The 27006-nt window shown below is 39.2% G+C and overlaps 1 protein-coding gene across 2 annotated transcripts in view; it reads left to right on the forward strand.

Moving 5' to 3' along the window:
• The window catches only part of PDE4D (phosphodiesterase 4D), a 353147-nt gene that overhangs the window by 243254 nt on the left and 82887 nt on the right, over positions 1 to 27006 (forward strand). For both annotated transcript variants that reach the window (XM_037373545.1, XM_037373546.1), the window contains exons 3-5: positions 7718 to 7754; positions 12835 to 12908; positions 14088 to 14137. In XM_037373545.1, the coding sequence (XP_037229442.1) occupies positions 7718 to 7754; positions 12835 to 12908; positions 14088 to 14137 (161 nt within the window). The remainder of the gene's footprint in view (positions 1 to 7717; positions 7755 to 12834; positions 12909 to 14087; positions 14138 to 27006) is intronic.

The raw sequence follows: 27006 nt of genomic DNA on the forward strand, positions 1-27006 counted from the left end.
AACTGTCTAACAATGGCACTGCTGAATTGGCCCAGGCATTTCTGATTGAGTTCAGCTCTTTTCTGGTTTAAAGTCCTACATCCACTGGCTTAATCCAGCTGCTCCTTCAACACACAAACTAGACCCTGCACTGCAGTAGCTTCTTCTCCCTTGCCATTGCCTCAGTCGCCCCCAGGCAGACTGCCTTCTAGTTTTTGAAGGAAAACCACCTACACGTGTGAAACAGTCTGACAAGTCCATGCTCTTCCCTTCAGGGAAGTTTCCCTTTAGGACTGAATAATTCTGTCAGACTTCATGCAGGCCAGTTAGTCAGGGCTGTCCACCATTCTTCTGTCATCTAAATGATCTGCTGTATTATGGTAGGAGTAAGGCATTGAAGTTAGGTGGCTGTTAGGGGCAATATGATAGGGGTGATTTCTTAAGCTTTCCAGTGGTTTTGTATCTTGCATATCATGCTGGCATCCTTCTGTGATGGCCCACTACATCAGTACCTACATGATTTCCTCAGGCAGATTACCCAAGTAAGATGTGCAAGTGCAGTCTCTTTGGAAAATATTTAAGCTTCCTGAGCAAGGAAGTAGCTGGGTCTAACACAAGAAACCTTGATCTTGAACTCTTCAAAATGTGCTATGATAGTTTTGTGGGAGATAGAAGAAGCCTGATAGTGTTGCTATAGCATATTACATGGAATTGAGAAAAACAGTAATACTTCCTGTTCTTTGAATTAGACAGCTGATTCTGATTCTAGCCAATCCAGCAATCCTGAATGAAGCTTCTGGATTTGATGGGCCTTGGTTCAGATCACCATCACTAAAATGTACTTATCTGCCCTTGTCACCCAGCAAAGTCTCTTGTTTCTTGTCTGCTGAAAGCACAGGAGCTGTGATGTGATGCTGGTGATGCACTGTAAGGTACAGAGGTAACCAGATGACGTTTCCTGATACTGCCTGGATTAAATCTGGAAATTCTGATTTAAAAACACTTTGGTATTCACTGTTCCTTTTCAGCCATTTAGTCTGTAATTGGTGTGATAATTCTGTCTTTCCAAGTCTTTAGAGCGCTCCTCACCTTGGGTGTTAATGCAGTTCAACTGGAAGTAAGATTGTAATTTGGGTGACCTAACACTGATGACTTCAACAGAGCAGATTCCAAGTGTTCAAAGGCTTCTTTCAAACCTGACAGTGTATCTTCAGGAACTGAGATGCTAAAGAGGCAGCATGAAAAATTAAAGTACTTTCTTGTACAAAATATCCATTGTACCTGGAAAGCTCCAGGAACATGTACATGGCATATTTTGGTGTGTATTAGCCATGTGTAATAATCCACATTTGTTTTGAACTGTCTTTTGGATCTCTGATCATAAGGCAGACAAGTATTGTTTTCTTCATCAACATGCCGTAGCGGAATAACTTGATTTGTGTTCCGTATGAAGTTAATTGGGGTGTTTGGAAACACATCTGAAGTATTTGCTAGGGAAATTTATGCTGGAGAAATGTTTGGGGTTTTTTTTCCATTTGGTGTGTCTTCCTAAGTCTAACTTGCTTAGTTAGATAGTTTGAGGAGAACTATTATAGCCAGCCTTTCTTTTGGCTGGGATATTTGACTTCTCAGGAACTGCGGCTTTTTTGAGCGAACCCTCTTCCATCTGGGTAAGCTCAATTGTAAACTCAATTGAAATTAAGTAGACTGAACTCTCCAGAACTCCCAGTATTACAGCAATACTTTTGGCTAATTAGGGCAAGCTCTGCTGCTGTATTAGAAAGAAGTATCAGGAGGACATAACTGCACAGTGCTATAGAAAAATGTGGTGTTCAAAAACACTCAGACAGTAGCTAGTGACAGTCTGCTTCATTCAGGGTCTAATTTCAGTCTATTGTGTGAAAGAACAAGTGGTTTCAAGTAGCTCTTCATAAAGATCCTGTAAGGTACATGGTTCCCAGAAATAAAGAAGTGCTCTGGGAAAAACAGCCTCTTCGTCTGTAGCTCATGACTCCAACAACAATTTCAACTGCTTGCTCCTTCAACCCTAAAACCCAGCGCCCTGCACAGTGTCATAGTCTTTAGCCCCTGCCCTAGATGGCTGATCAACCCCCAAATGGCGCTCAGCCTTTCAGTGAGATGCAAATTGCTGACAACCCACTGAGTATCTGGGAAAAGCTGTAAGCCAGTTTCTGTCACACCCCATAATGTGGGCACTACATCGAGAGGTGCCTCTTAACCACAGTCAGCCTCAGCTTTTGGAGCCAGGCCTGGACCGTCTCATATTAGCACTAGAAAATTGTCTTTGAAGGCTTTAGAAATTGATGTGATGTGATTTAGGCACTTTCCTGCAGAATAAACTAAGTTGGAGCAGTGCGATTTCTGACTCTGCCAAATCAGTATTGCAGACCATCCCATTCAGATACTCCAAAGGCAGATGATGTGTGGAGCAGCCAGCCACCCCACCCCACTTGCTGTCCTTAGAGCACAGCTTCTGCTGACTAGTATCATTACACAACGTTTCTGTTACTCTGTCAGAGTGCAGTCTAGAATCAGATTTCATTGCTGCTAAAATCTGAATCTGAGCAATGTGCGTCTTTTCAGCATACCTAATTCATATGGGTTTTGTGCATTTATTTGGCTTCACGTATAAAATGTTATTGGGGCAGAAAAAAAACCCCAACCTAGCAATTAGGGTAAACAATCACCCTACTCTCTGTTCTCCATTTATGGTTTTGCACCCAGTATATTTGTGTTCCAGCATATTTGCAAGCAAAACACTCATGTCTCATTTAAGATGTATTTATAGCATTATTGGACAGCAAGTCTGAATCAGCCTTGTACATGAGAGAAATAAGTGGATGTAATGTTTAATCCAAATTTAGATGCTTACACTGAAAAAGTGGGCTGCAATAGATTTTCTGATTCAAATACAAGACTACTTTCATGTTCATCTTCTTATTTTGTACTTTCTATGTAAACAGTATGGATTTTCCCTGCTTTTATGTTTCCTATGTTTCTATATTAAAAACAAAAAAATCAAAAAATGCCCAAATACAATTCTATAAAAATGGAGTCAGTCCTTGTGACAAAATGTGACAAAAGCCTTCACTCTTGCTGTGGAGCACAGTTCAGGAATTCCAGACCGCCACAGTCCCCTAGGGCTTTTCAAAGTCAGTTGGCAGCTTTATTCTTTCACATAGTCTGTGTCCCAACTTTGTAGCCAGAGAATCCAACACAGACTATGCCAGCTGGATTTAAAGCCCAACTGGCATCCTCAGCCAGTACTTCCCCTGGGCAGATACGTGAGGTTTTCATTCAAATGGAGGAATGTGACATCAAGATTCTTTCCTCTAGTCTTATAATTTATGCAATAAAAATTGTGTCAAGATTAACCAGGAATTTCATTTTGACTATATGCTGTCTATGAGAAGGTATGTTGAAATTGGCATAAATACCTGCTCCCCTCTCCCCACCCCTCTTTAGACAGAGCACTTATTTGTCCTGTTTATGTCTCCTGTCTGCAATACATCTCCTCGAGATCACTTGCTTGGTATTCTTCACATGTGTCTAGAAAGTCTTAATCTGGGTTTAGTATGGCCTTTAGGAAGACAAACCTTATTCAGGACCTTCCCTGCGAAGCTCCACACTGGCGAGTACTAACATTTCTAGTGGTCTCTAAGTTCTGGGACTCACTTCTCCTTAATGGGTACCTTGACTTTTTTCTGACCACATTAAAAAAACACCCTCTCTTTTTTAACAGTATCATAACAGGTCTGCAGAATCTCTCTCTAGCTACTCCTCTTATTAGATGATCATATTAGGTTATCCCAACTTAATTAAGAAATGAAGGTTATGCAGTCACCCTGTCTATGCTTGTGTTAATCTTCCTGCCAGCTTCTCTTTGGTTTTTTAATGCATGCATCTCTAAGTTCCTTTTTAGTTGAGGTAAAGTTAATTGCTGTTCTGTAATAGGGATAGAAGAGACAAATTAATGCCAATTTTGAAGAAAGGAAGCAGAATTTTTATACTTTTTATTTGGCAACAGTCTGCTGAACATGTTCATCTGACAGCATAGCACTTCTGTTTCTTCCCTGGGGTGGGGACCTTCAAAGGCTATATGGAGTGAGTTCAGGTATGTCCCATAGGAAAGGTTTAGGAAGCAAAACCCAGAAAATTTGCAGAAGGCCAGGCTTCATCACTTTAACATGGTAAATAACTTGCAATGCATTACATAATCTTTGGTCTTCTAATGTAAATATAGCCTGTGTTTTATGTAGCAGTGATTCATCTCGTGTAGACTGTTGTGTGCTTCAGCAGTCTCTTCTCATGGTGGGGATTTAATCATTTTAAATTTTGGGGCTATGCGAAAATTACTCTGCTTTCAAATCTGTCTTTCCTTTGAAAAATGAAGATGTGAACAAGTACGCCAGGCATTCTAGTTAACGGAGTCTAACGCTGATGTGAGCGATTTCTTCTAACCCTAAAGATTAACAGCTCTGTCTGTAGATGCTTGTGAAGTTTTGCATAGGATTTACACGCCCTGTTGCTGCTTCTGTATATAGATGTGTGGCACTATCCTGTCCAGAATCCAGACAGAATCATCTATCAGCTTCTGTATCGTCTGAAAAGAAAACAGCAGGACACTCATACACTGGAGTGTTTACTACACCTCTGTACACCATGGATCAATGGCAATCAATGATTGAATCATACATTCTTGCTCTGCTGTACAAAAACAATAACACAGCCACTTTAGACATGTCTTCTCCCTTTTTGAGCACTCTTACCTTTTCCAGATTTCCTGACCCAGTGTGGATTAAAGATTACTCACCACGCTATGCAATTACTTTTCTGTTCAAGTGTGTCTGGTGTGTGCTAAACTGCTTTGTGAAAGCTGTGGATACCTGTACTTTCAGTATGACACTTTGACGAAAATAATGATAATATCTGGAATTGCTGTTCTTGACACAAGGGGCATTTAAAAAGTGAAAATTAAACCGTGGGTTGATTTCAGTGCACTAAATCAGTACTTAATAATGCCTCCTCTAAAAAATAACAAGCTACAGTATTTTATCAGTGTTCTCCAATGAAATGCAGTCCAGCAAGACCTCAAGTAGAATGAAGTTTGAAAACTAGAGGTCATGCTGTTTTGTAGAGAAGGAAAGAAAAACTCCAGGACAGAAATCCCAGAAACATATATTTGTTGCCTCTTAGAATTGCCTCAGCATTCAAAGGCTGGCAAAGAGGGATACTGAGTGGGAAGGAGAGCAAGAAAGTACCACCTCTGATAAGGAAGTCCACAAGAGATTTTGAGAAGGTGGCCCACCCTATTTTCATAGTTCTGCCAATCTGCACTTTGACGGTTAATACCTATGTTGTGGCAGTTGCCTCCAGATTTGAAGCACTGATGAATATTTTGTGCATTTGTGTCGTTTTGAATATTGGGCATTCAGAGTGTTTGCCACTGACAGGTGCTTGTGACACCAGAAAGAACTAGCTCTCCTCTATCTGGTTTACTTACAGGTAGAAACAATAGAAAACAGGTAGAAAAATACAAGAAAGTATTTTTGTTCTTTGTCCAGTGCTTCTGCTACTTGTAAACCTTTTCGTCTCCAGGATTTGGCCCCTTCAACATTTCCACATGTGGGAATTAGACTAGATAAGTAAAAAATGGGTTTGCATTTTGATTTTAGATGCAGTTTCTGTGCAGAATTTGATCTCTTAGAGAACACACTCATATCTAAGAATTTGCTCAACGCTTTGTTTGCTTCTTGCTTAAACAACCTGAGTAACAGATAAAGTGGGTACGTGTGAGGGAGACTGACAAATAATTCACTTGAAGTTTTAGGCTCTTCCACCTTTGCAGAAGTCATTCAGGTGACTAATGCAGAATTTCTTGCTCAACACAGCTGTGCCTCTTTTCAGGTGTCAAAACAAAATGGAGTATCTATACACAAATAGTAAAATATTCATTATAAAAGGGAAGAAATTAACAGATTTTACTGAGAAACAGGTAAGCCGGCTGTCACACAGCAGAAAATATCATTTCACAGAATCTGATGACAAAGAGTGTACTTTTTCTGGAAGTGACATAGTGTCCATATTCACACTATATCTGTTCAAGTGGAGAACAGGAGAGAAAAGGATAAGACGGATGTGGCTTATCCTTCTGCTGAAGCCTTTGTGTAGCTGTGTAACTCATTAAGCAGTCCTGATCAGAAATTATAGTCTAGGGCATTTCCTGATATTTTCGTGACCCAATGAAAATTTGAAGAGGTACTAAACTCAGCTGGTCACTAACTGATCCACTATGTCTATAATAACCCATTGGATTTGGCTTCATTGGGCAATTAAAGCCTCTGAATTCCTCCCATGGTGCCCATGTTTCTTCTGTTTTGGTTTGAGGATCAGGCTTACGTGCTTTGCAGCCAGGCTGGAGCTGGAGCTTCACCTGAAGCAATACAATTCCGACTACTCCTGCAAAGACCTTGTTAAAAGTGTAGATTTCTTCCACAGGGTCTGTAAAAATCCATTTCTCTATTTCAGATAAATGAGATGGTAATAAAAACAGCTACACAGATAGTAAGCATTATAATAATTCTGAATACTGGGGAGTTTTGTTTCATCCTTACAGGCTCTCTGGTTGTACTTACTGCTTTTTTATGAGGTAATACCTGAAAAAAAACTGTGAACAGTATATAAATCATGAGAATGATGTTGTAGCAATTCAAATGCAAATGATATTTCTCCATTTATCAGAAAGCCTTTTCCTGATTAGGTTTTCATGGACTTGAAATCTGTTGTTAAATACTCGTATTTTATGCTTAAACTTAAATAACATTATAATAGCACCAAAGCAATGTAATTTCTGCTGAAAGATGCAGTTTGTAATTTGCCACAATGAATTCACTGCAGGAAAATACAGGAGAATTAAAAACAGAGTCGTATTGGATTTTTGTCTTTGGAAAATTTCTTTTCATCTTGATTGGTGCCATATACTAGATAAAATTACAGAAAACTCCATGTTTTCCCTGTCCTTGTGGTCCTCTGGAGAGCTCTGACTCCATATCCTCTGTGCTACAGATGCTACTTGTAAGCTCAACAGCCCTTCAGCCTACTTGTATTTACAAGACTGTATTTTTTTGAAACCATTTGAAGTGGCAGGTTTTAGTGCTGAAGAGAAGGAAACCCTCTTGCCCTTCCTCCCTTCTCCCCTACAGTGCGTCATCCCGGCATTTTGCCCATAGTCACCCCTGGAGTGGGTGAGGTTGCCACAGCAACAGCACATACTCTGTCACACCCCCAATAGCTATAGAAGTGTGAGTCAGTTTGAAAGTTTTACTAGCTTTTTATTCGTCTGCGATGTAGTGCTCAACCATCTGCAGTGACTTACCCCTCCAGTACTCACAAACCTGCTGGTAACCCTCGATGGGGTCACTTTTGGTGTTTTCACATCCATTCTTTGGGATGAAATCTCTGCAATCCTAGGCAGCTGGTCACCTGCCCAACCCGCAGCTGGGTCATCAGCCATCCCATAGACATGCCAGGCAGTTGGGCAATAGCTAAGTTGATACATACTTTTGACAGAATGTGTAAAGCCAGCAGCAGCGAGTAACTGCAGAGGAATAAAACTGGAGTTGCCTACAGTGCATTGTAAAACCTTATTTTCTTGCTGTTACAGTAGTGTGACAAACGTTCAGTAATACCTAATTTACAACTCTGCTCATTTTTTCAGACATGGAGATGACTTGATTGTGACACCATTTGCTCAGGTAGGCACAATTTTGCCATATTTCTCACACAATCTTGCAATTTAAAGGCTAAATGGCCAAACCACATGTTTTCCATTGTTACTATTATATAAGATACGTTTGTTTGAAATGGGAAAAAACAATTGTCTAAACCAGAAGTCAAAACCTCCCACCCTTGTTGTCTGTACGTCTCTTTTTTGATTATCTAAAAAGTTGAAGTGCAACGCGATAAACACCTTTAACTGATGCATTTTCAAATACTGTAGCAGACAAGCATGATGAAGACAAATCTGTACTCTGTTATTCTCCTGCTTTTTATCATTGCAATTTCTCCTTTAGAACATTTTTTATGCATGCAATACAAGGTAATTTTTAGATGTGAGATAAGTTTTACCCGGAATACTTATGTTCCTTTACAAAATCATCTCTATTTGTTTGGTTTTTCCATTCAGATTCTGTTTTATAAAATATCAGCTCGAAATTCCATATCATTTAGATTGAAACTCCACAACTTTTAGCAATAGACGTGCCTTATCATGTATGAAAACTTTACATTGCTATTTCTTGAACTCATGCTGATAGGTTTTACACTGTAATAGATAGGAATGAAAGTCAATTCAGTGTAACTACAGGGGGAAAAAACAAATCTGGAAATCATATGTGATTGAAGGTGAATGGAAAGAGAAAGGCTGAGTCACCCAGAAGCCTCAAACAAGAATAAGGTGTCCAACCTGAGTCTGAATATGCAGGTTGCTTTGGTCTAATGATAAGCTGTTAAAACAATTAATATTAATTTAATAGGTTATTATATGTTTAATTATACTGTAAACTGATACAGTGTTTATACAGCTCTCTGGTCAAATCCTTAATATGAAGAACACCTTCATCTTTTATTAGCAGAGGTAATACTAAGCCAGGGCCTTTTCTAAGAATACTTTAAGATCACTCAAATGGTAAATGTACTGGAAAAAATACTGGCAGGCAAGAAAGTACAGGAAAAACAAGAAAAAGAAAAAGTAAAACCACTTCTGATTTTAGTACCTTGGGAAACATAAAAATCCTAAGTCTTGAGCACAGAAAAAAATACAAATTTTATGGTGGTGAAGCGATACAATAATATTTTCTATAGTTCATGTTCACTGTCATCTGATTTTTTATTACAAATTATGCCATATAGATAAGACACATAATAATATGTCTAAAAAACCAGCAAGTATTACACACCATTTATGGATATTTTTTTTGCTGGGACAAAGCACTCTATCAGTTTTAAGGGTAGTGTCACATTCTTGTTGGCGTTGATTGACATGCTTTAGCAATTAAAGCAGGAGCAGTTGAATGTTATTGCTACTTGCACCAACATGCCATAATGGATTATTTGAGAGCTTTAGTATTTCAGTGCAAAAATCCTATTAGCAGTGGTTTAAATGAGCCTGGTTTCATTTGCATCGAACAAGAAAAAGAGCACTCGCAAGGTGAGTTATCACATGTCACACTCCCTGACACAGGGGGAATTGAGATGCTGTTGAGAGACCATGCCTAATAGAGGGGAAGTGACATCTGATTAGACTTTTATGAAAAATGTAGCCCTTATCTAAAGATTATTTGAATATGCAAAATCCCATCTCTCAGTGGAGCCCGATCACAGGCTGCATCTGCAGCTAAGCACAGGGCCCATCCCTCTGAGTTACATTAGCAGTATTAGGACCTCGCTCAGGACTTCAGAAATTGGATCCCATATGCCAGTAAAATGTCTATGCATCATACAAACTACCCTTTTCATATATTCCTAGAGCAATATTTCACCACGTATGTGCATTTTTTGCATTGCAAACAGTAAATCCATTTTAATCCATTCAGGGTTTCCTGGCGGCAGGAGATCAGGGCACATGGAACACATGTTCCAGTTATTTCAAATCATCTGTATTTTCTTCAGCTGATCAGGAAGCTTGTTTCCTCTGATCATGAGCCACCTGGTGGTAATAGATCCAATTTTAGCATTTCAGTTTCTATTCAGCACATCACCATGGTAGTGTGGCTGCATTTGTTAACTGGAGGCATGGTGGCATGCTGTGTCCCCCACATAGAATCTGGCTCCAAGACAAGATAATTTACTATTTTTACCAGAATGGAATTTTGTAAGCTAAAATAAAAAAAAATCTATTATGAGGATATTTTTAGTTGCATTTCCCTATATTGTAATATACAGCAGCTGCTGCAATTTCATTATTCATAGAATTTTGCTTTTAAAAATAAAATCATTTGAGTGATTTGAAATTTAAGGATGAGTTCTGTACTGTTTTTATAATTAAAGAAGTTTGAGGTTTTAATGCAGTTGCAACTGTTTGTATGTAACTTTATTTTGAAAATAATGTTATTTACTTAAGGATTAAACCTAAAGAGGCTTGCAGGTGACTGGTTGCTTTTTGCACACAAATCTGAGTCTGGCCCTGAGCAGCCTTGCAGCTCTGTACACTTCTTTCGCCAGCACCTCACATGCTAAATGTCCTGTTATTTCAGATCCAACACATACCTCAGCTAGGTTCATTTTTTCACCTGGCATCTGCTTAGCCTACTAACCTTTCTGAAACTCATCCCTGCACAGCAGGTACGGAGTCATTCAGGGCAGTCCAGCAGAGGCAGAGCTAATAAGCATAGCTGTACCTGAGGAACCACTGAGGAGCCACTTGGCTACCTTTGTGCACGCTCCAAATTCCCAGTGCACCTGCATATACAGCAAAATTGAGTCCAGCAGGGCTTATTGAGTAGCGTCGGGGTTTAACCCTGGCTGGCAACTAAGCCCCACACGGATGCTCACTCGCTCCCCCCCGTGGTGGGATGGGGGAGAGAATCAGAAGGGTAAAAGTGAGAAAACTCGTGGGTTGAGATAGACAGTTTAATGGGTAAAGCCAAAGCTGCACATGCAAGCAAAGCAAAGCAAGGAATTAATTCACCGCTTCCCATGGGCAGGCAGGGGTTTGGCCATTCCCAGGAAAGCTGGGCTCTGTCAAGTGTAATGGTTACTTGGGATGACAAGCACCATCACTACAAGCGTCCCCCCGTTCCTCCTTCTTCCCCCAGCTTTACATACTGAGCATGACATTCTATGGTATGGAACATCCCTTTGGCCAGTTTGGGTCAGCTGTCCTGGCTCTGCTCCCTCCTGGCCTCTTGTGCACCTGCTCACGGGCAGAGCAAGGGAAACTGAAAAGTTGTTGATACAGAGTATGTACTGCTCAGCAACAACTAAAACATCAGTGTGTTATCAACATTATTCTCACACCAAATCCAAACCACAGAACTATACCAGCTGCTGAGAAGAAAATTAACTCTATCCCAGCCGAAACCAGGACAAGTAGAAACTTGCAGCTGGCAAAACTAACTACTTTTTTTTTTTTTGGCCTTTTTTTTTACATTTTTTGGCCTGAGACAGCTCTGGGAGCCACATAAATATGTATCTTTGATAATAAGAGCATATACAAGCCATCTCAGCATCCTGGCACACATAAACTGAAGCTAGGCAGACTGACCAAAGAGAATTGAAACTGAACTACAGTCACTAAAGTGTGTGTCTTACCTTAGTAGGCCCAACGTTTTTTTCCATTTATGCTTTCCTTCTCCTTCCACCTCCATCTCATCCTTTCCATTTACAATATTTTCATACTTCAGCAGTTTCTATTTGCATTTTATGTATTCATTTTTGAACTTTTGAACTCCAAGATCTTCTTTCCCTTTCTGCTCAGTTTATGCCTGATTTCCATCTGTAAATCCAAGATCTACATACAACATTTGTTAGTGTCAACTGTACCCTGGGCACGCAAATTTGATGGCATATACAATTATTTTTATTCTGTGATGAATGTAAAATATATGAGTTTGCTTCCTGATCTTTAGAAAGGAAAACATCATTAAATTAATACTGTCTAATTAGGCAACACATGTATTTGTATTTTTATTATCTTAACTCATTTGGGAATTACCTTGAGCTTGAACACTGCCAATCATTATTATCTCCTGAGTATTTTCTGTCTTTTACAAGCTTTCACTGAATTCTTCTTTTCTCTTCAGCCTCCTACCCCCTTCCTACCACATGTATAAGCTTCAGGAGCTATGAAAAGATGTTTGTATCCTCCTTGATGCAGACATCTGCAACCCAAGTTCCCATTCATACCTGTTACTCCTAGGAGGGGTTCGCCAGGGAACAAGCCCACTCTGGGCTGAGAAACAACAATGGCCAACTCCTGCAAAGACATACCAGTGATTAGTGTTGCTGCTTCCTCCCGTTCCCTGTCTGGTTCCAAAGAACTTGTGGTTCCACTCTGACCAGCTGAAATGCCTCTCCCTTGTTGGTGAGGTGCATCTTATTACCGTTACATAGTACAAAATGTGTTGCATTTACCCTACTGCATTCAGAAGAGTGCCTACACCACTGATAACAAGACGATGCTCCTCTACTGCTCCTCTACTGCCTCCACTAGCTGTGGTCTTGCGTGAAATTAGGTCAGAAAGGGTAGTTCATTTATCTCATCTTTCCCAATGTGCAAGGTTTGTAAAAGCCTGCAGACGTTTCTCCCCTGTTGATGTGATACCTTCCTCTTACTCTGCCCCTCTGCACTAGGTCCCCAAATCAACTTTACCCCTTAAGGGAACCACTTGAATTTTCCTGGAAGCCTAGACAATCATGTTCCCTTTGTCCTTTGAGGTTTGTGGGGGCTGTACTGCAAATGGAGGACTCTGTAATCACTTCTTAGGCATAAAGTATTAGGCTTGAATGGGCTATTCTCTTCCAAACATGAATGTTTTTATGGTCATTTCAAAAACCTATGTATTCTGTGAAAGCTTTCTTCCTTTTCAAGTAAGTCTGCCTTTACACAAATAATGAGTTGTTCATGAGGAAAAAAAACCCAACAAAAACTATTGTCCTTGTATTGCAGACGTGTTATTGTTAAATAATGTTCAAAGGCTTCAGACAAACCAACCCTGAAAACCTTTTACAGTTGTTTTGCAATGTCCTTTCCTTTTTCTTTCAGCACAGTGGAGCAGAGACAAGTCAGTCTCACCTGTGCAGGAATTTAGACTGAAACCATTTTGTCTGTTCCAGGTGCTGGCCAGCCTGCGTACTGTACGGAATAACTTTGCTGCATTAACCAATTTACAAGATCGAGCACCCAGCAAGTGAGTGTCAGTTTTTGGCCACTGAACTTTTTGCAGTGATACTTCTTAAAAGTAAAGTAAGAATAACAGTTAGATGTTAACAGATTTCAGTCTGTGCCACCAAACATGTGGATGAGTAATGAGCTTATTACTGCCTTGAAGATGCTATACTTGATAGCTGAGACAACAATCCTCTTGCCTACTAGTCTCTCTTGCATTGCCATCCTTGTATAACCTTGGAGTGGTTTTGCGCAATTTGTGTAATTTTCAATAACTTAGTCATATGTCAAAGATCATTCAAAGATGACCATTCAGGCAGAATCTGAGTCTTGCAAATGAACAAAAGCGAGCAGACAGCTACACTCATTGTGACCTACTTGCGTGATCTAAACATAGAACTCTGCGTAACTCATCCAAGATAATGACATCCCACTTATCCACAGTAGTTCATGATTATAAAGGAGACATTATAAATATGATCTTTCTCCAATTGTGTTACAGCATCACAGTTAACATTAGCATTAGTTACACTGGCAATTTTTGTAGTGAAGTCGTTTCCCACACCCGAAATATGTGTCCCTAGAGCTTAGAAGTAATTAGCATTCCAAAGACAGCTGCCTACCATTTCATATGCAGTGCCAGTAAAAGATATTTCCAGCCTCCTGGGCTGGAATATGCAGACCCTATGTGGCCCCTGCTTGCAGTCATTCACACATCCTTACACAGCTATGTCAGCCCAGCAACTTCTAGCTGTCTTCAGTGGGCAAAGCAGTCCACTGAGCTGTTTGCCTTAAAGATTATTGTGAAAGGTATATGCAAAATAATAGAGTGAAAAAGATTTTTTTTAAAAAATCAAGTGAGAGAGCGTGGGAACTGCAAGCTGTGTTAGAATAATGGTAACTGTATATTAGTAAACTTCAGGATACATATAAGCTCTAGGTATGATTTGGCAGGTTTTTTATGAACTTGCAAATTCCTAAAATATTCCTCTCTTGGAGTTCCCAATCTGCAGAAAGTTTTCAGGGTGAGTTGTGAATTCCCTTCTACATTAGAAAGAAATACCTGTTGTAAACAAACTGTTTATTTTGCAATACCAGGGAATTCCAGTCCAAGGAAATGTGTTTTCTGTTACATTATTTCAGGTTTCAATCATCTGTGAGCTTATCAGGCATATACCTATTTTTCCTTTCTTTTAAACAGACGATCACCAATGTGTAACCAACCATCTATTAACAAAGCAACCATAACAGGTAAGAAGAATTAATATGACTAAAATTCCTCTTTGAAACCATCATGGATTTCTAAATTTATCATTTATTTCTAAAGACACCTCACTGAAAACTACAGTTTATAATAATATCTCTATGTTGTTTCATATCCTTGTATGTGTTAAAGAAGATTTGAGTAATGTAATGACTCAAACTGATGACTTTTGGTGTTGTATCATGTTAGCTTTCTGATTTCTGTCTTATTATCTTGGTTTAAATTTAAGTTCTTTCCCAGATATTCTTTTCCCCCTACCAATGTGTGGCTGTATCATGATTACCTTCATTAGTAACTTCTTGCAATGAAATATAGCAGAAAGAATTGGTATGAGGAACACGTTGATCTTTCCTTTGGGAGTTGGGACATGGAGTTCTGTCACTATACCGAGGCAGTCTTTACATTACAAGCCCTTAGGCAATTAGAAGAAATTTTCAAAACTGACTTTTCTGGTTTAGGATGGTAAATTCTATTTCTGTAACATTTGTAGGTGCATAAGATAACAATAATTCCTTTGTAAAAAACACTATTATTTCTTGTAAAAAACACTATTATTTCTAAAGAAACATCAACTTGAAAAAGGATCAGCATTGTAAGTTTTGTGAACACTTTTGAAAAGTTTACCCTGTGGCACTTTTGGTTAATATTATGGCAACCTGGACTTGGACATCTTTATGGGAACACACTTTATTTGACCTCATATTTTTTACATCATGTTAATCCATGTGTTCTTACACTGTTTAATTTTATAGTTACATTCTTTATGGTGTGTCGGCAGACTGAAAAAGCATTTGCTTTGCCTCTTGATGAAAGTATACAGACACTTATTAAACAGGAAATTTATCATTTAAACTAAAAACTTAATTTTTCCAGAATTTTCAAAATAGCATATCTTTTTAATTGTATAATAGATTTGTAACCCAAGGAAGAAGGTTCAGTTCTTTTGAGAAATGTGGCTTTACCATGTTCAATACTTTCTGTCTTTAGGCTCTGGAGTATGTTAACATTAGGGTGTTTTTTTTCTAGCCTCACACAGTGCTCATATTTACCTCTAAAAGATCCAGTCTTGGCAGTTCTGTACAATTTTATTCTCCTAGGAACTCATAATGTAATCTGAGAATATGTGTGTAGGACTCATCAGGGAATGGAGGGCTAAATCTTTAAATCTGTTCTATCAGCAGAAAAGCATCCTTAGGAATGTTCTGCGATCACACTTAGTTCATGGTAATTAAATATAGGAAAGGGAGACAGATAAATGCTTAGATCAATTATAATCATAATCCTTTGTTAATGTATTCCTTTACAAGGTAATCTTCTGCATCAGTTTCAAATAACTCTCCATGAGACTTTTGGTTACTGCTAGATGTTACACCTATTTTTAATTGCAGGATTTGTCTCACAGTATAGTCGCGCAGAAGTCCGTTATCTTAACTGGAGATAGAGATACTGGAAAATAGGGCTTTTTCTTTGGTTCCAAGGGACTAACTTTATAAAGCCTTTAACACAGTAAAGTCCCTGAGAGTAAAAGGATATTTGATGTCCAGAAGAGAAGAGATACATGTATGTGAATACAGAGTGAGCCTACCTTATGTGCTGTCCCACAGTTGTTTGCCTGAGGTCAGCTTTTTTTTCCCAGCAGGAGAAGCTGGTTAGACAGCAGGATCCAAGACACATGCTGCAAGGTGCTGCTATTCTTTTTAAATTACTCCTGATCTGAAGGTTTCCATTCAGTTAATCCTCAGAGTGCACTCTACATGTCAGAAGCAATAAATCATCTGAAATTTTACTGTTTAGAAGGAAGGTGGTGCAGTCAGTGCTGCAATTAATCTAGAAAATGCTTCTCTGTCAAGAAATTTAAAGGAAGCAAGAAGAGGCAAATAATAGTAAGGATAATTTAATCTAATTTAGTTTAATCTGATTTCTTAGAGATGCTGCTGGAATTACTGTGCCCAAATTATGCATTGAACTGGGTGATCTGTGGTCTGCATGCATTGGATATAAGTGGATAAAAGACTTTAATGACACAGGAAAGATATTAAGCCACTATAAAGCATGAAAATGGCTACAATTCATTTTGACTGTTGAATGGAGATAAAGGCTAGATACTATTCTGCCTGAACAGGTTTGTCTGTTCTTAGTCATAGACTGTTTTTGGTATTTCCATGGCAACAAATTTCATGGCATAAGCACAGGTATGCATAGGTGCTTTCTTCAGGCATATAAAATCCTAGTAAAGCATGCTGCACTACAGCGCTATACCAAGAAGTAAGACATACTACAAAGTTTTTCCTGCTCTCCACAGAATGATTGAAAACCCTTTCAGATAAGCTTTTTGAATTATTCTGGGGAATATTTGAAAGGTAGTTTGTGCAGATCCTTCCTGCTGAGAAATCCTACTGATTGCGCTGGTCTCGGAGTTCATGTCATGGAGTATCCAGAACAATACACCAGACAGGTAGAGCCCCATCACATCACACAGATGGTTCAGCTAGCGAACTCAATGAGAGCTGGTCACCAGTGTGAAAACTAGGTAACTGGAAGACACAGCATCACTAAACTATGTCAATGCTAACCCAGCAAAAGAAGGTTAAGATGGATGGACAGGTTATGTTGCTAAGCTTCCTGGAAGAAGTGTCTTTGGGAAGACAACCGAGGAAAATGGATGATCACAGAAAGCAAAAGTGTAGCAAAAGCAAACTGCTGCAGAAGATACGGAGAAAAACTCAAGGGAAAAATAAAAACGGATTTAGTAAAACCAAGTGACTAAAACAGCAAGGGCAAAATTCTCCCATTTACTATTTTAAGGATTCACCCTGAGACATGACTGTAGGAGACAATGCATTAGCAAAAAGTAAGAAACTGTGGAACTGAGAAGTGAAACAGCACAGGAATCAAATGTTTAAATTCTTAGAAGCAACAGCAACCACAGTGGCCTTAAAATTTTTTTAAATTAAATTTTTAAAATTAAAAAAGTGGCCAGTTTTCAGTGTAAATATGTAAACCACGATCAAAATATGGTCTGTTCTGTTCCATATATCCACATATATCTGTTTTAGAAACTGTGTTGAAGGACGGTAATGAATATCAATGGCATACTTGTTCTTCAGTATCAGCCAAGTATGCTATAGCATGCTGAGTGTTCCTTTTGCAAATTAGGGGGTAGGAGGTGGGAGCTTTTCATGTAACAACAGACTTCTTAGATGGCGCATTTCTTAACTTGCTTTAGACATCTGGGATGTAGATACCTATTTTATCTATAGTCAGTGTGAATAAGCAGGCACGCAAAGTGACTTAATTTAGATGTTTTCTTTACAGGGAGATGAATTGCTCCCTGAAAGTGCCATCTCCCATGACTGAGAGCAGTCTGGGATAACTCCCTGTTTTGCTGTACAGTGCTTCCTTATGTGCTGTTCTGTGCTTCAACCAGAAGAGGGGTTCCTCTCACTATGAGTCACATTTTCCAGGCAGTGATATGAACAGTGTTTCAAGCTGATAGTAATTCCTTTAACACAACCAGTAAATTATAATGTTTCATTTAATAAATAAATAAATAAATAAATAAAATAATTTAAAAAAAAAAACAAACCACAACTGCTGTGGCTCAAGAATTGAGCTTGCAAGTTTTCATTTTTGACTGATAAAAAAGTGAGCAAAAATTAGATACCTTTTTGATTACTAGAGTTCTAATATCTGCATTTCTAAATCAGAATAATTTTAATTAGGAAGGAACCATATAAGGTCTTTCTTGATACATGTCAGATTTAAAACTGGTAGAGATCTTACAGTTTCTCTGTCTACTAATGACAATTTGCAAACTCAGTCTGGAAGCTGCTTTTATGTGCAAAGATTCTGCATGCAGAAGGAGGCAAGTTTGCCCAAAAGAATAAGTTTCAACCACCAAGTACTATCACAACTACTGATTAACTGGCAAGTCTTAGTTAACCTGAAATCACAGACACAGGGTCTGACTCATTAATATACATACATTAGATAGACAATACCTAATTCATAGTAATAGCTTTAAAGTGGATTTAAATGTAATTACATAAGAGGACCTTTATATTACAAATGCAGTGCCAAAGGACCTGTAGGTGAATACTTGTATATCTAACAAAAAAGTAATTTAATCATAAAATAAATCATAATTGAAAAATTGTACTTTTTAGAAGCTACTACACTTTATGATTTTGCATCAAAACCTGTCACAAACCTATTTCATCAAATAGAGGAAAATATTTGGAGTTTTTCAGTAACAAGCTACATGTTTCCTTTATTAAAATGTAGGAAGCATATGGCTCAGTGTCAGGAAAACTACTTCAGATTTTATCATATGTACAAAAAACACAGTGCCAGAGAAATAAACTTTTTGCAAAGATTATGAGATTACAAATCTAACAGAATTAAATGACTACTCTATGCTTTGATTGCTTTTTATTGGACTAGAGTTACACTCTTTACATACATGGCTCTGATCTTAAATCCAGCAGAAATCAATAACCTTCTAATTAAATTGAAATTCTTGCATGTTTTTCATGGGCTTTATCTCACACATTTCATGATTTGTTTTGATTAGCTTCAGGTTTCCCAATCAAGTTTATGGTTGTGAAATGGGATCTACTAGACTTTTGCTAGAGATTTTTTTGTTATTACATTGGCAGTGTAATGAATCTTTATTTAATAATTAAATATTAATTAATAAATTAAAGAATAGCCTCCTGTCTTTCAGTATGATACACCTAAATATCTCTATGGTAAGATAAACATCTATATTCATACAGACTAAACTCCTTCTAAATACAAGCAGCTGGGCATAACAAGAAAAAACAAAGGTGATGAAAATCAGTAGGTCACAAGTAATTGCACTGGAATAATAGATTATTGTGAGTGTGTATACCTTTGTGTAAGTGTCACTCATACCAGTTCTGTAATAGAAGGATTTTATTGAATAACAGGATGGAATTAAAATAGAGTAAGTTCTTGTTCAATAAGAAGTAACATTCTTGGTATGTAATATGCTTTAAACTACACAAAAGTCCCAAAGGCAAAGTGTTGCATACCCTGCTAACTCTTCCAGGGTTTGACTGGAGTGTGCAGTGTACCACTGCATGGAGATGTCCACAGTAATCCAAATGTCTTTTATTCTTCCCTGTCTATTATTCCCCGATTCTGCCAGAGCACATCAGGGGATAAAGTAAACATGAGATCATGGGAGAACAAAAGAAAGAAAAAGCAAAAGTGCATGCCTTACGGAGGTTGATTCATGCGATGCTGGGGTAACTGCCACTAGCCTGGGAGTGGGTATATGGGATTGGTGGGATCCTAAGGTCTATGAAGACAGATACTTGAAAATAAAGAACATTGTAGTTTTTTAACAAAGGAAGACTCATAACATAATATCAGTGTCACATTTAAAGTGCTAAAGACTTCAGATTTCATACCCAGATTTAGGCAGATATACAAAGCATGCCGTATTCAAGACATAATTGCAGTGTACATATCACTCTCCTAGATTTAGTCAGCAGGATTACCTTTATAATGAGAACTTCCCACTCTTACTCAATTTTCCCACCGAACATATTTTTATCTTATTACAGACAAGTATTCCACAGTAAACTGCACTGCCAAACTCTGGGCAGAGGTGAGGTAAAATGCTCTGAAATCCTCCCTCAAGTTTATTGAGTAAAGGATTCTTTCCTGAATCACTGGAGAAGCCTGACACCGTGGTTTCAAAGGGGCATGTTATTAATAAAATGGCCTTGGTTCTTTGTGCAGTATGTTGAATGATATGTAGATGTTCTGTTCTTTGTACTTTTGCTTATATCCGTACACCTACAGATATTTTGAACACATTTAACTCATCTCAAATAATTATTTTAATTTCAGGATAAATATCACAGACATTTATACTTTCTAGTGTGAATGTGATTTGTAGCGTTTTCACATCTTTCAGTCTGTGGTAAATGCCATCTGTTATTTGAGAAATTAGCAGATATGTATCTGCAGCCTTGCAGCAGGTTAAAAGTGTACATCAGCAGTAGCTGAATTAAAGCATTAAAAGTGCTTTATATGCACAAAAGTCACTGACATACACATGCCGGTCCACATCAGTTTGCTTCCTAGGGGATATATGTTCAATACAGACATCTAGAAGTATTAGAACTTTTACTAAAGAGTCAGTTAAATGTGTCCCTTTAACTTCTGTGAATGCTTCTGAAATCCCTCCTTTATGTGAACTGTGTGAAGACAGTCATATTCATTACAGCTGTTTTCTCATATAGACAAAAAAAATAGTACATTTTGTTTGGTGTAGATTTTATGCTACATGAAGAGTAGTAGAACAAGAGACAGGAACTGACAAACTGAAAGAAAACTTTGTGGAAGGTTATATACCTACATTAAACTATTCATGTTAATGGAGACATGAAAATGTGGGTTTTTTTAAGGTACCCATAGCACATACACCTGTGTTATTTGTCAATGTCGATTGCATAAAAAAGTATTTATCGTTTTATGATTTCTATCCAACTCAGCTCCTGTATTTAAAACCAAAAAGCCTCTTACAAACTCACATCCCAGGCCTAATACTCTATTTTACATTAAATTGAAGTAGTTAACACAAAAAACATTGTAGAATTCAGAGCTGACTTAATTATCCAGGTGTTTTGTATTCATTTAATTAGCATCTATGCAACTCTATTGCTCTTTCATGTCTATAACATTCTTTCAGAACTTACCCATCCTCTATAAAGAAGTAATTTCCTTTTAAATCAAATCAAATAAAATAAAATAAAACAGAATTTTGCTGGTGTTATGTAGAGCTCTGTATGACACAGACCAATGTGAAAGGACTATTCTCTTCAGTTGTTGCTTTTTCTTGCTGCTGGTACCTCTCACAGCTTTTAAGCATCCACAAGTGGCATCAAGTTTTGAAACTCAGTAGGCCATTTGAAACTGCAGAGAAAAATGCTAAGGAAAAGAAAAACACATATTTTTTGTCAGGAAAAATATATTTTATCATAACTTAAAGGTATTAACACTAGTCTGGAATCCACTTGTTGGATTAATCAATCTAAACTTGTTATTAATAGATCAAATTAGAATGCAATTAGAAGAGCAGTAGTCCTTCATATGGGATGGCATTTCAAAAGGCTTTTTTCATCTTTCATTAAGATGTTGTTACATAATATTCAAATGTATTTGTGGTCTGCATCCTTGTTCAGTTTTAGAGTTAGTATAAGGTACTGATCTCAGGGTTTTGCATACTGGAACAGATGGTTGCAATGGAAGGAAGATTAAAAACTAAATGGCTTGTCTACATGGTGTACAGTGCTTCCTTCAATAGATTTATTTTGATGGGTGGCAATATTGCAGTTGTGGGTAAAATCTAAGATATATCTGAACCTAGAAAGTACTCCATTCTATTGTCTTTTTAGACCAGACCCCCACTGGCATTTGTGTGATAAACTCCACTATGAATGTATGTGTCAAGCTTCAGTTTGAGCAAAGAAATTATACTTTTGAATATTTGGATTGTCTAGCATTATTTTTTTTGTTGTTGTGCAGTTCAGTTTGCATGGCAGTCTGTGCAGAAGGGCACACAGGGAGGGCAACCTTCAGGAAATGGGCTATTTAATGCTGGGGGCCAGACAGAGGTAACTCCTGTTGAAACAAAACATTTTTCTTAGGGTGCAGGAGCTGTCAGTCCTGATGTGCAAGAAGTCAGGTAGGAGAGGCAGAAGGCCAGCTTGGCCAAGACCTCTTAGCCAAACTAAACGACAAACCCAAAATACATAGGCAGTGGAGGCAGGGGTATAGCTCCTGGGAACACTATAAGGGATATGGCCTGAGTGCAGAGAGGGGATCAGGAAAGCCAAGGCACAGCTGGAGATGAACTTGGCTAGGGATGTGAACAATGACAGGAAGGATTTCTTCAGGTACATAGGAAAACAAAGGAGGATGAAAGAGTATGCCCCACTGATGAGCAAAATGGGAGACCTAGCTACAACTGACATGGAGACAGCTGAGGTATTCAACAACTTTTTTGCCTCAATCTTCACCAGCAAGTGCTCTAGCCACGTTGCCCAGTCCATAGAATCCAAAGGCAAGGACTGGGAGAATGAAGTACTGCCCACCATAGAGGATCAGGTTCCATCATATTTGAAAAGTTGTAGCAGACTGGTGAAATTCCACTGATTGGAAAAGGAGGAAAACCCCATTGCTAAAAACGGAAAAAAGGAAGACCTAGGAAACTATAGGCCGGTCAGTCTCACCTCTGAACTCGGCAAGATCATGTGTTGCGACGGAGGGAAGACACAGTCACTCAATATGAGTGATCAGCAGACTTCGTTTATTGTCCCTTACAGTCACCTTTTATGCCTTGTTATAATTAGCTCATACATATTACAAAAGTTAAGCTCATTATTGGTTAGTTGCCTAAATACCAAGCCCACCCCTAGTTTCTCTTCTGTAGTTTTCTGTTCCCACCTGCAACATTCTTTTCCCACCAAAATCTTCCTGTTACTGTGTAACAAGGACAGCCAAAGACAGTGTATTTTGCTTTACTTCAGATAAGCTGAGAGCGATGTGCATTTTTGTCCAGCCAGCTGGACTATGTCTATGTGACCCTTTTCAGCTAGCCAGTTATCCACAATTCCCCCGTTTTTATTTTGGGCGACATAGGCTTGGTTGACCATTTTCAATAACAGAGTTTTAACACAGGAAAATACACAGCCAACTTATAAAATCTCAGTTCAGAAGTATAATTCCTGAAATACTTGAAAAATAAAGTTAGCTTGAAGCTTTAATTTAGATGCTCTTTCTGTTCCAGTGATATAAAAAGTTTAAAAAATTCAAAGGTAATTTTAAAGTTCTGAACATGGACTAATGCAAGCTCAAAACCCAAAAAGAAACCAAACTGATGTTTGACTAGGAATATTTGCAAATATTTTAGTGGAAAATCCCTGACCATTAACAATTTTCTGTCCAAATAACAACTGCCCTTATGCAACCAACCAGTCCATACAATTTCTGAAGAATACCTCATTGATATCAAAGAATTAACAAAGGGAAAAAATTAGTTCTAAGCTATATACATTCATAAGTGGATTTTTCAATAGTTACATACAGATTTACACACTAAGCCATAATGGCTTGTGGGTGATACACACAAGAAGAGTACGTTGCTTATCTGTCTGAATGTCTATGCTAAATTTGACAACTATGCCACAAGCCAAGCCTACATGGGTGCTGTATGTTATGCACGTTCCTTAACAAACAGAAGTATAATAAATTCCCAAGATCTAGTCCCCAACCTAATTATATTATTTTATAGCCAATTAAGGAAAATAACACAAATGTGCATATCTACATGTGCATACACCTTTTAGTTCAGAACCGATCTGTGATAAAAGGCCTTAGCCTTATGGCATCATCGAATCTTAACGAGTACAGTAATTAAAAATGCAGTCTTAATGTAAGTGCGGTTTATGCTGACATTCCCTCAAATGCTACACGTGAGTATTTCTCACTCAACTGCCTCAAGTTAAAATAGTAGTATTTGTTAATATGTATTAAAAATCATTAATTCTCTACAATAGCAGTTGACTTCCATAACACTATGTAAGCAAAAGAGGCTTAAGATGGGTTTTCTGAATACTAACAATTTATTTTAGACTGTCTAAACTCAGGTCTTGAAAGATTTCACTCTGCCAGACATAGAAACACTGTTGCACTCCAGTTGTGATAGCCCTTTTCCCAAGTTGTCACATGCACATCTCGCTCAAGCAACAGTATTGTTAAAGTTTCTCTCTGCTACGTGAAAGCATATTGCACTTGTAGATATAAAAGACAGCACCCTTACTTAGATTATTACCTTATTACCTCATAACTCTTAGTATACCTTGTATCTCTGATTTCATCACTTCAAAAATTCACCAGAAGCAGATAAAACCACAGCATCAGACTAAACTACACCTTAACTGCTGATTCAAACAAAGGCATTCTCTTCAGATATGCCTAATGCTTACAAATAATTTTGGCTGGTTTTGATCAAAAAACTATTATTACAATAATGACCAAAAATAATAATCCCGTTTGCAAAATGCCTTTAAGCCAGCCTCCTAGTCCCAACCAATTTCCACATTCAGAATACAGCATAAATACAGAATACAGCATAAATTATCTCCATCAAGGCAAAAAGGCTTCTCTTTAAGCACAGAGATGTTTGCTAGTTCAAGGCAGAAACCCATTTCTTGTAGGGGACATCTGAAGCAGGTGGGGTGGGTTTTTTTGGGTTTTTTTTGGTGGGTTTGTAATCAAGTCCGTATTTTTCCTTGAGAAGCTTAAGCTGTTCCTCTTGTTTCAGGAGTGTTTCCAACTCTGATGTGTCGAATAGGTCCGTATTTCCCAAAAATATCATACATTTCCTCCGCTGTGATTTTATACGGCAGGTTCCGAATATAAAGGGTCCGATTGACCTCTGGGGGCAGCCAGATGTTAGCTCGCTTGGCCGCTTGCACCGCCGTGGCGCCGATCGGAGGGGGAGGGGTGCCGCCTCGGAGAGAAACCGCGGCCGGGACGGGGCCTGCCGGGCTGCGCCGCCGCTCGCCGCTGCCGCGGGGGTCCCGGACACTATCCCATACGCTAATAACCCGGGTAATGCCTTGTTACAATCTATGTCCCGGATGCTCCGCTTCGTCAGCGCCGTTGCAGCCTTTGCGAGACTTCGGCGACGCGTGGCCGGCGGGACCCTCTGTAGGTGCCCCCGGGCGCGGGGACTGTGCCCTTCCGCCTCCTGCGCTGCTTTCAGCACCGGTACCCGAATCCCCGTCGAGCCGTGGCTCGCAGGTTCAGCCCTCTCTAGGGTCCCTGTTCGGGCGCCATTTGTTGCGACGGAGGGAAGACACAGTCGCTCAATATGAGTGATCAGCAGACTTCGTTTATTGTCCCTTACAGTCACCTTTTATGCCTTCTTATAATTAGCTCATACATATTACAAAAGTTAAGCTCATTATTGGTTAGTTGCCTAAATACCAAGCCCGCCCCTTGTTTCTCTTCTGTAGTTATCTGTTCCCACCTGCAACATTCTTTTCCCACCAAAATCTTCCTGTTACTGTGTAACAAGGACAGCCAAAGACAGTGTATTTTGCTTTACTTCAGATAAGCTGAGAGCGATGTGCATTTTTGTCCAGCCAGCTGGACTATGTCTATGTGACCCTTTTCAGCTAGTCAGTTATCCACAATCATGGAACAGGTCCTCCTGGAAAATACACTAAGGCACATGGAGAACAGAGGGGTGATTGTGACAGCCAGCATGGCTTCACTAAGTGCAAAGTGTGTGTGACAGATTTGGTGGCTTTCTATGACGGGTCTACAGCATTGATGGATAAGGGAAGAGTGACTGATGTCATCTACCTGGACTTGTGAAAAGAATCTGATACTGTCCCACACAACATCCTTTTCTCTAAAATGGAGAGACATAGATTTGAGGGGTGGACCACTCGGTGGATAACAAATTAACTAGATGTTCACACTTGAAGGGTTGCAGTCAACAGCTCAATGTCCAGGTGGGGACCAGTAGCAAGTCACGTCCCTCAGGAGTCCCTGCTGGAAGCAGTATTGTTTAACAACTTTGTTGGGGACATAGACAGTGGGATTGAGTGCACCCTCAGCAAGTTTGCAGATGACACCAAGTTAAGTGGTATGGTTGATACTTTAGAGGGAAGGGATGACATCCAGAGGGATCTGGACAGGCTTTAGAGGTGGGCCTGTGCAAACCTCATGAAGTTCAACATGGTCAAGTGAAATGTCCTGCACACATGTCAGGGCAATCTTAAGCACAAATACAGGCTGGGCCATAAGTGGATTGAGAGCAGCCCTGAGGAGAAAGACTTGGGGGTACTGGTGGCTGTAAAACTGGAGATGAGCCAGCAATGTGCACTAGCAGCCCAGAAAGCCAACTGAATCACAGGCTGCATCAAAAGAAGCATGGCCAGCAGGTCAAGGGAGGTGATTCTGCCCCTCTACTTTGCTCTCATGAGACCCGACCCAACCTGGAGCACTATGTCCAGCTCTGGGGACCCCAACATAAGAAAGACATGGACCTGCTCAAGCAAGTCCAGAGGAGGGCTACAAAGATGATCAAGGGGCTGGAGCACCTCTCCCATGAGGACAGGATGAGAGAATTTGGGTTGTTCAGCCTGGAGAAGAGAAGGCTCCAGGGAGACCTTATGGCGGCTTTCCAGTACTTAGAGAGGGCCTAGCCTACAGGAAAGATGGGGAAGGACTCTTTTTCAGGGAGAGTAGCAATAGGATGAGGGGTAATAATTTTAAATGGAAAGAGGGTAGATTTAGATTAGATATTAGGAAGAAATTCACTGTGAGGGTGGTGAGACACTGGAACAGGCTGCCCAGAGAAGCTGTGGATGCTCCATCCCTGGCAGTGTTCGAGGTCAGGCTGGATGGGCTTGGAGCAACCTGGTCTTGTGGAAGGTGTTCCTGCCCACGGCAGGTGGGGTGGAACCAGACAACCTTTAAAGTCCCTTCCAACCCACACTATTCTATTATTCCATTATTCTGAATTCCATGAATTCAGATAACAGATAAAAAGAAACAGATTTATATTGTGCAGTCCAGGGCAAAATTAGATTTGGCTCCCAGTGAAAGCTGGTCCATGTAGTTAGTAACCAACTAGCAGTGCAGATGCCCTTTGTTTTAGCTAGTTTCATCTTTTCTGTTTGCAAAATGATCACACAATTTTCCAACAAACATCCTGAATAAAGGATTGACAATCATCAGCTTCAGTGGAGTTGAACCAATCCCCCATCACTACCTTACAAAGTACTTTAAAGGGGCTTGT

Source organism: Falco rusticolus, chromosome Z (genome assembly GCF_015220075.1).
Source record: "Falco rusticolus isolate bFalRus1 chromosome Z, bFalRus1.pri, whole genome shotgun sequence".
NCBI lineage: Eukaryota > Metazoa > Chordata > Aves > Falconiformes > Falconidae > Falco > Falco rusticolus.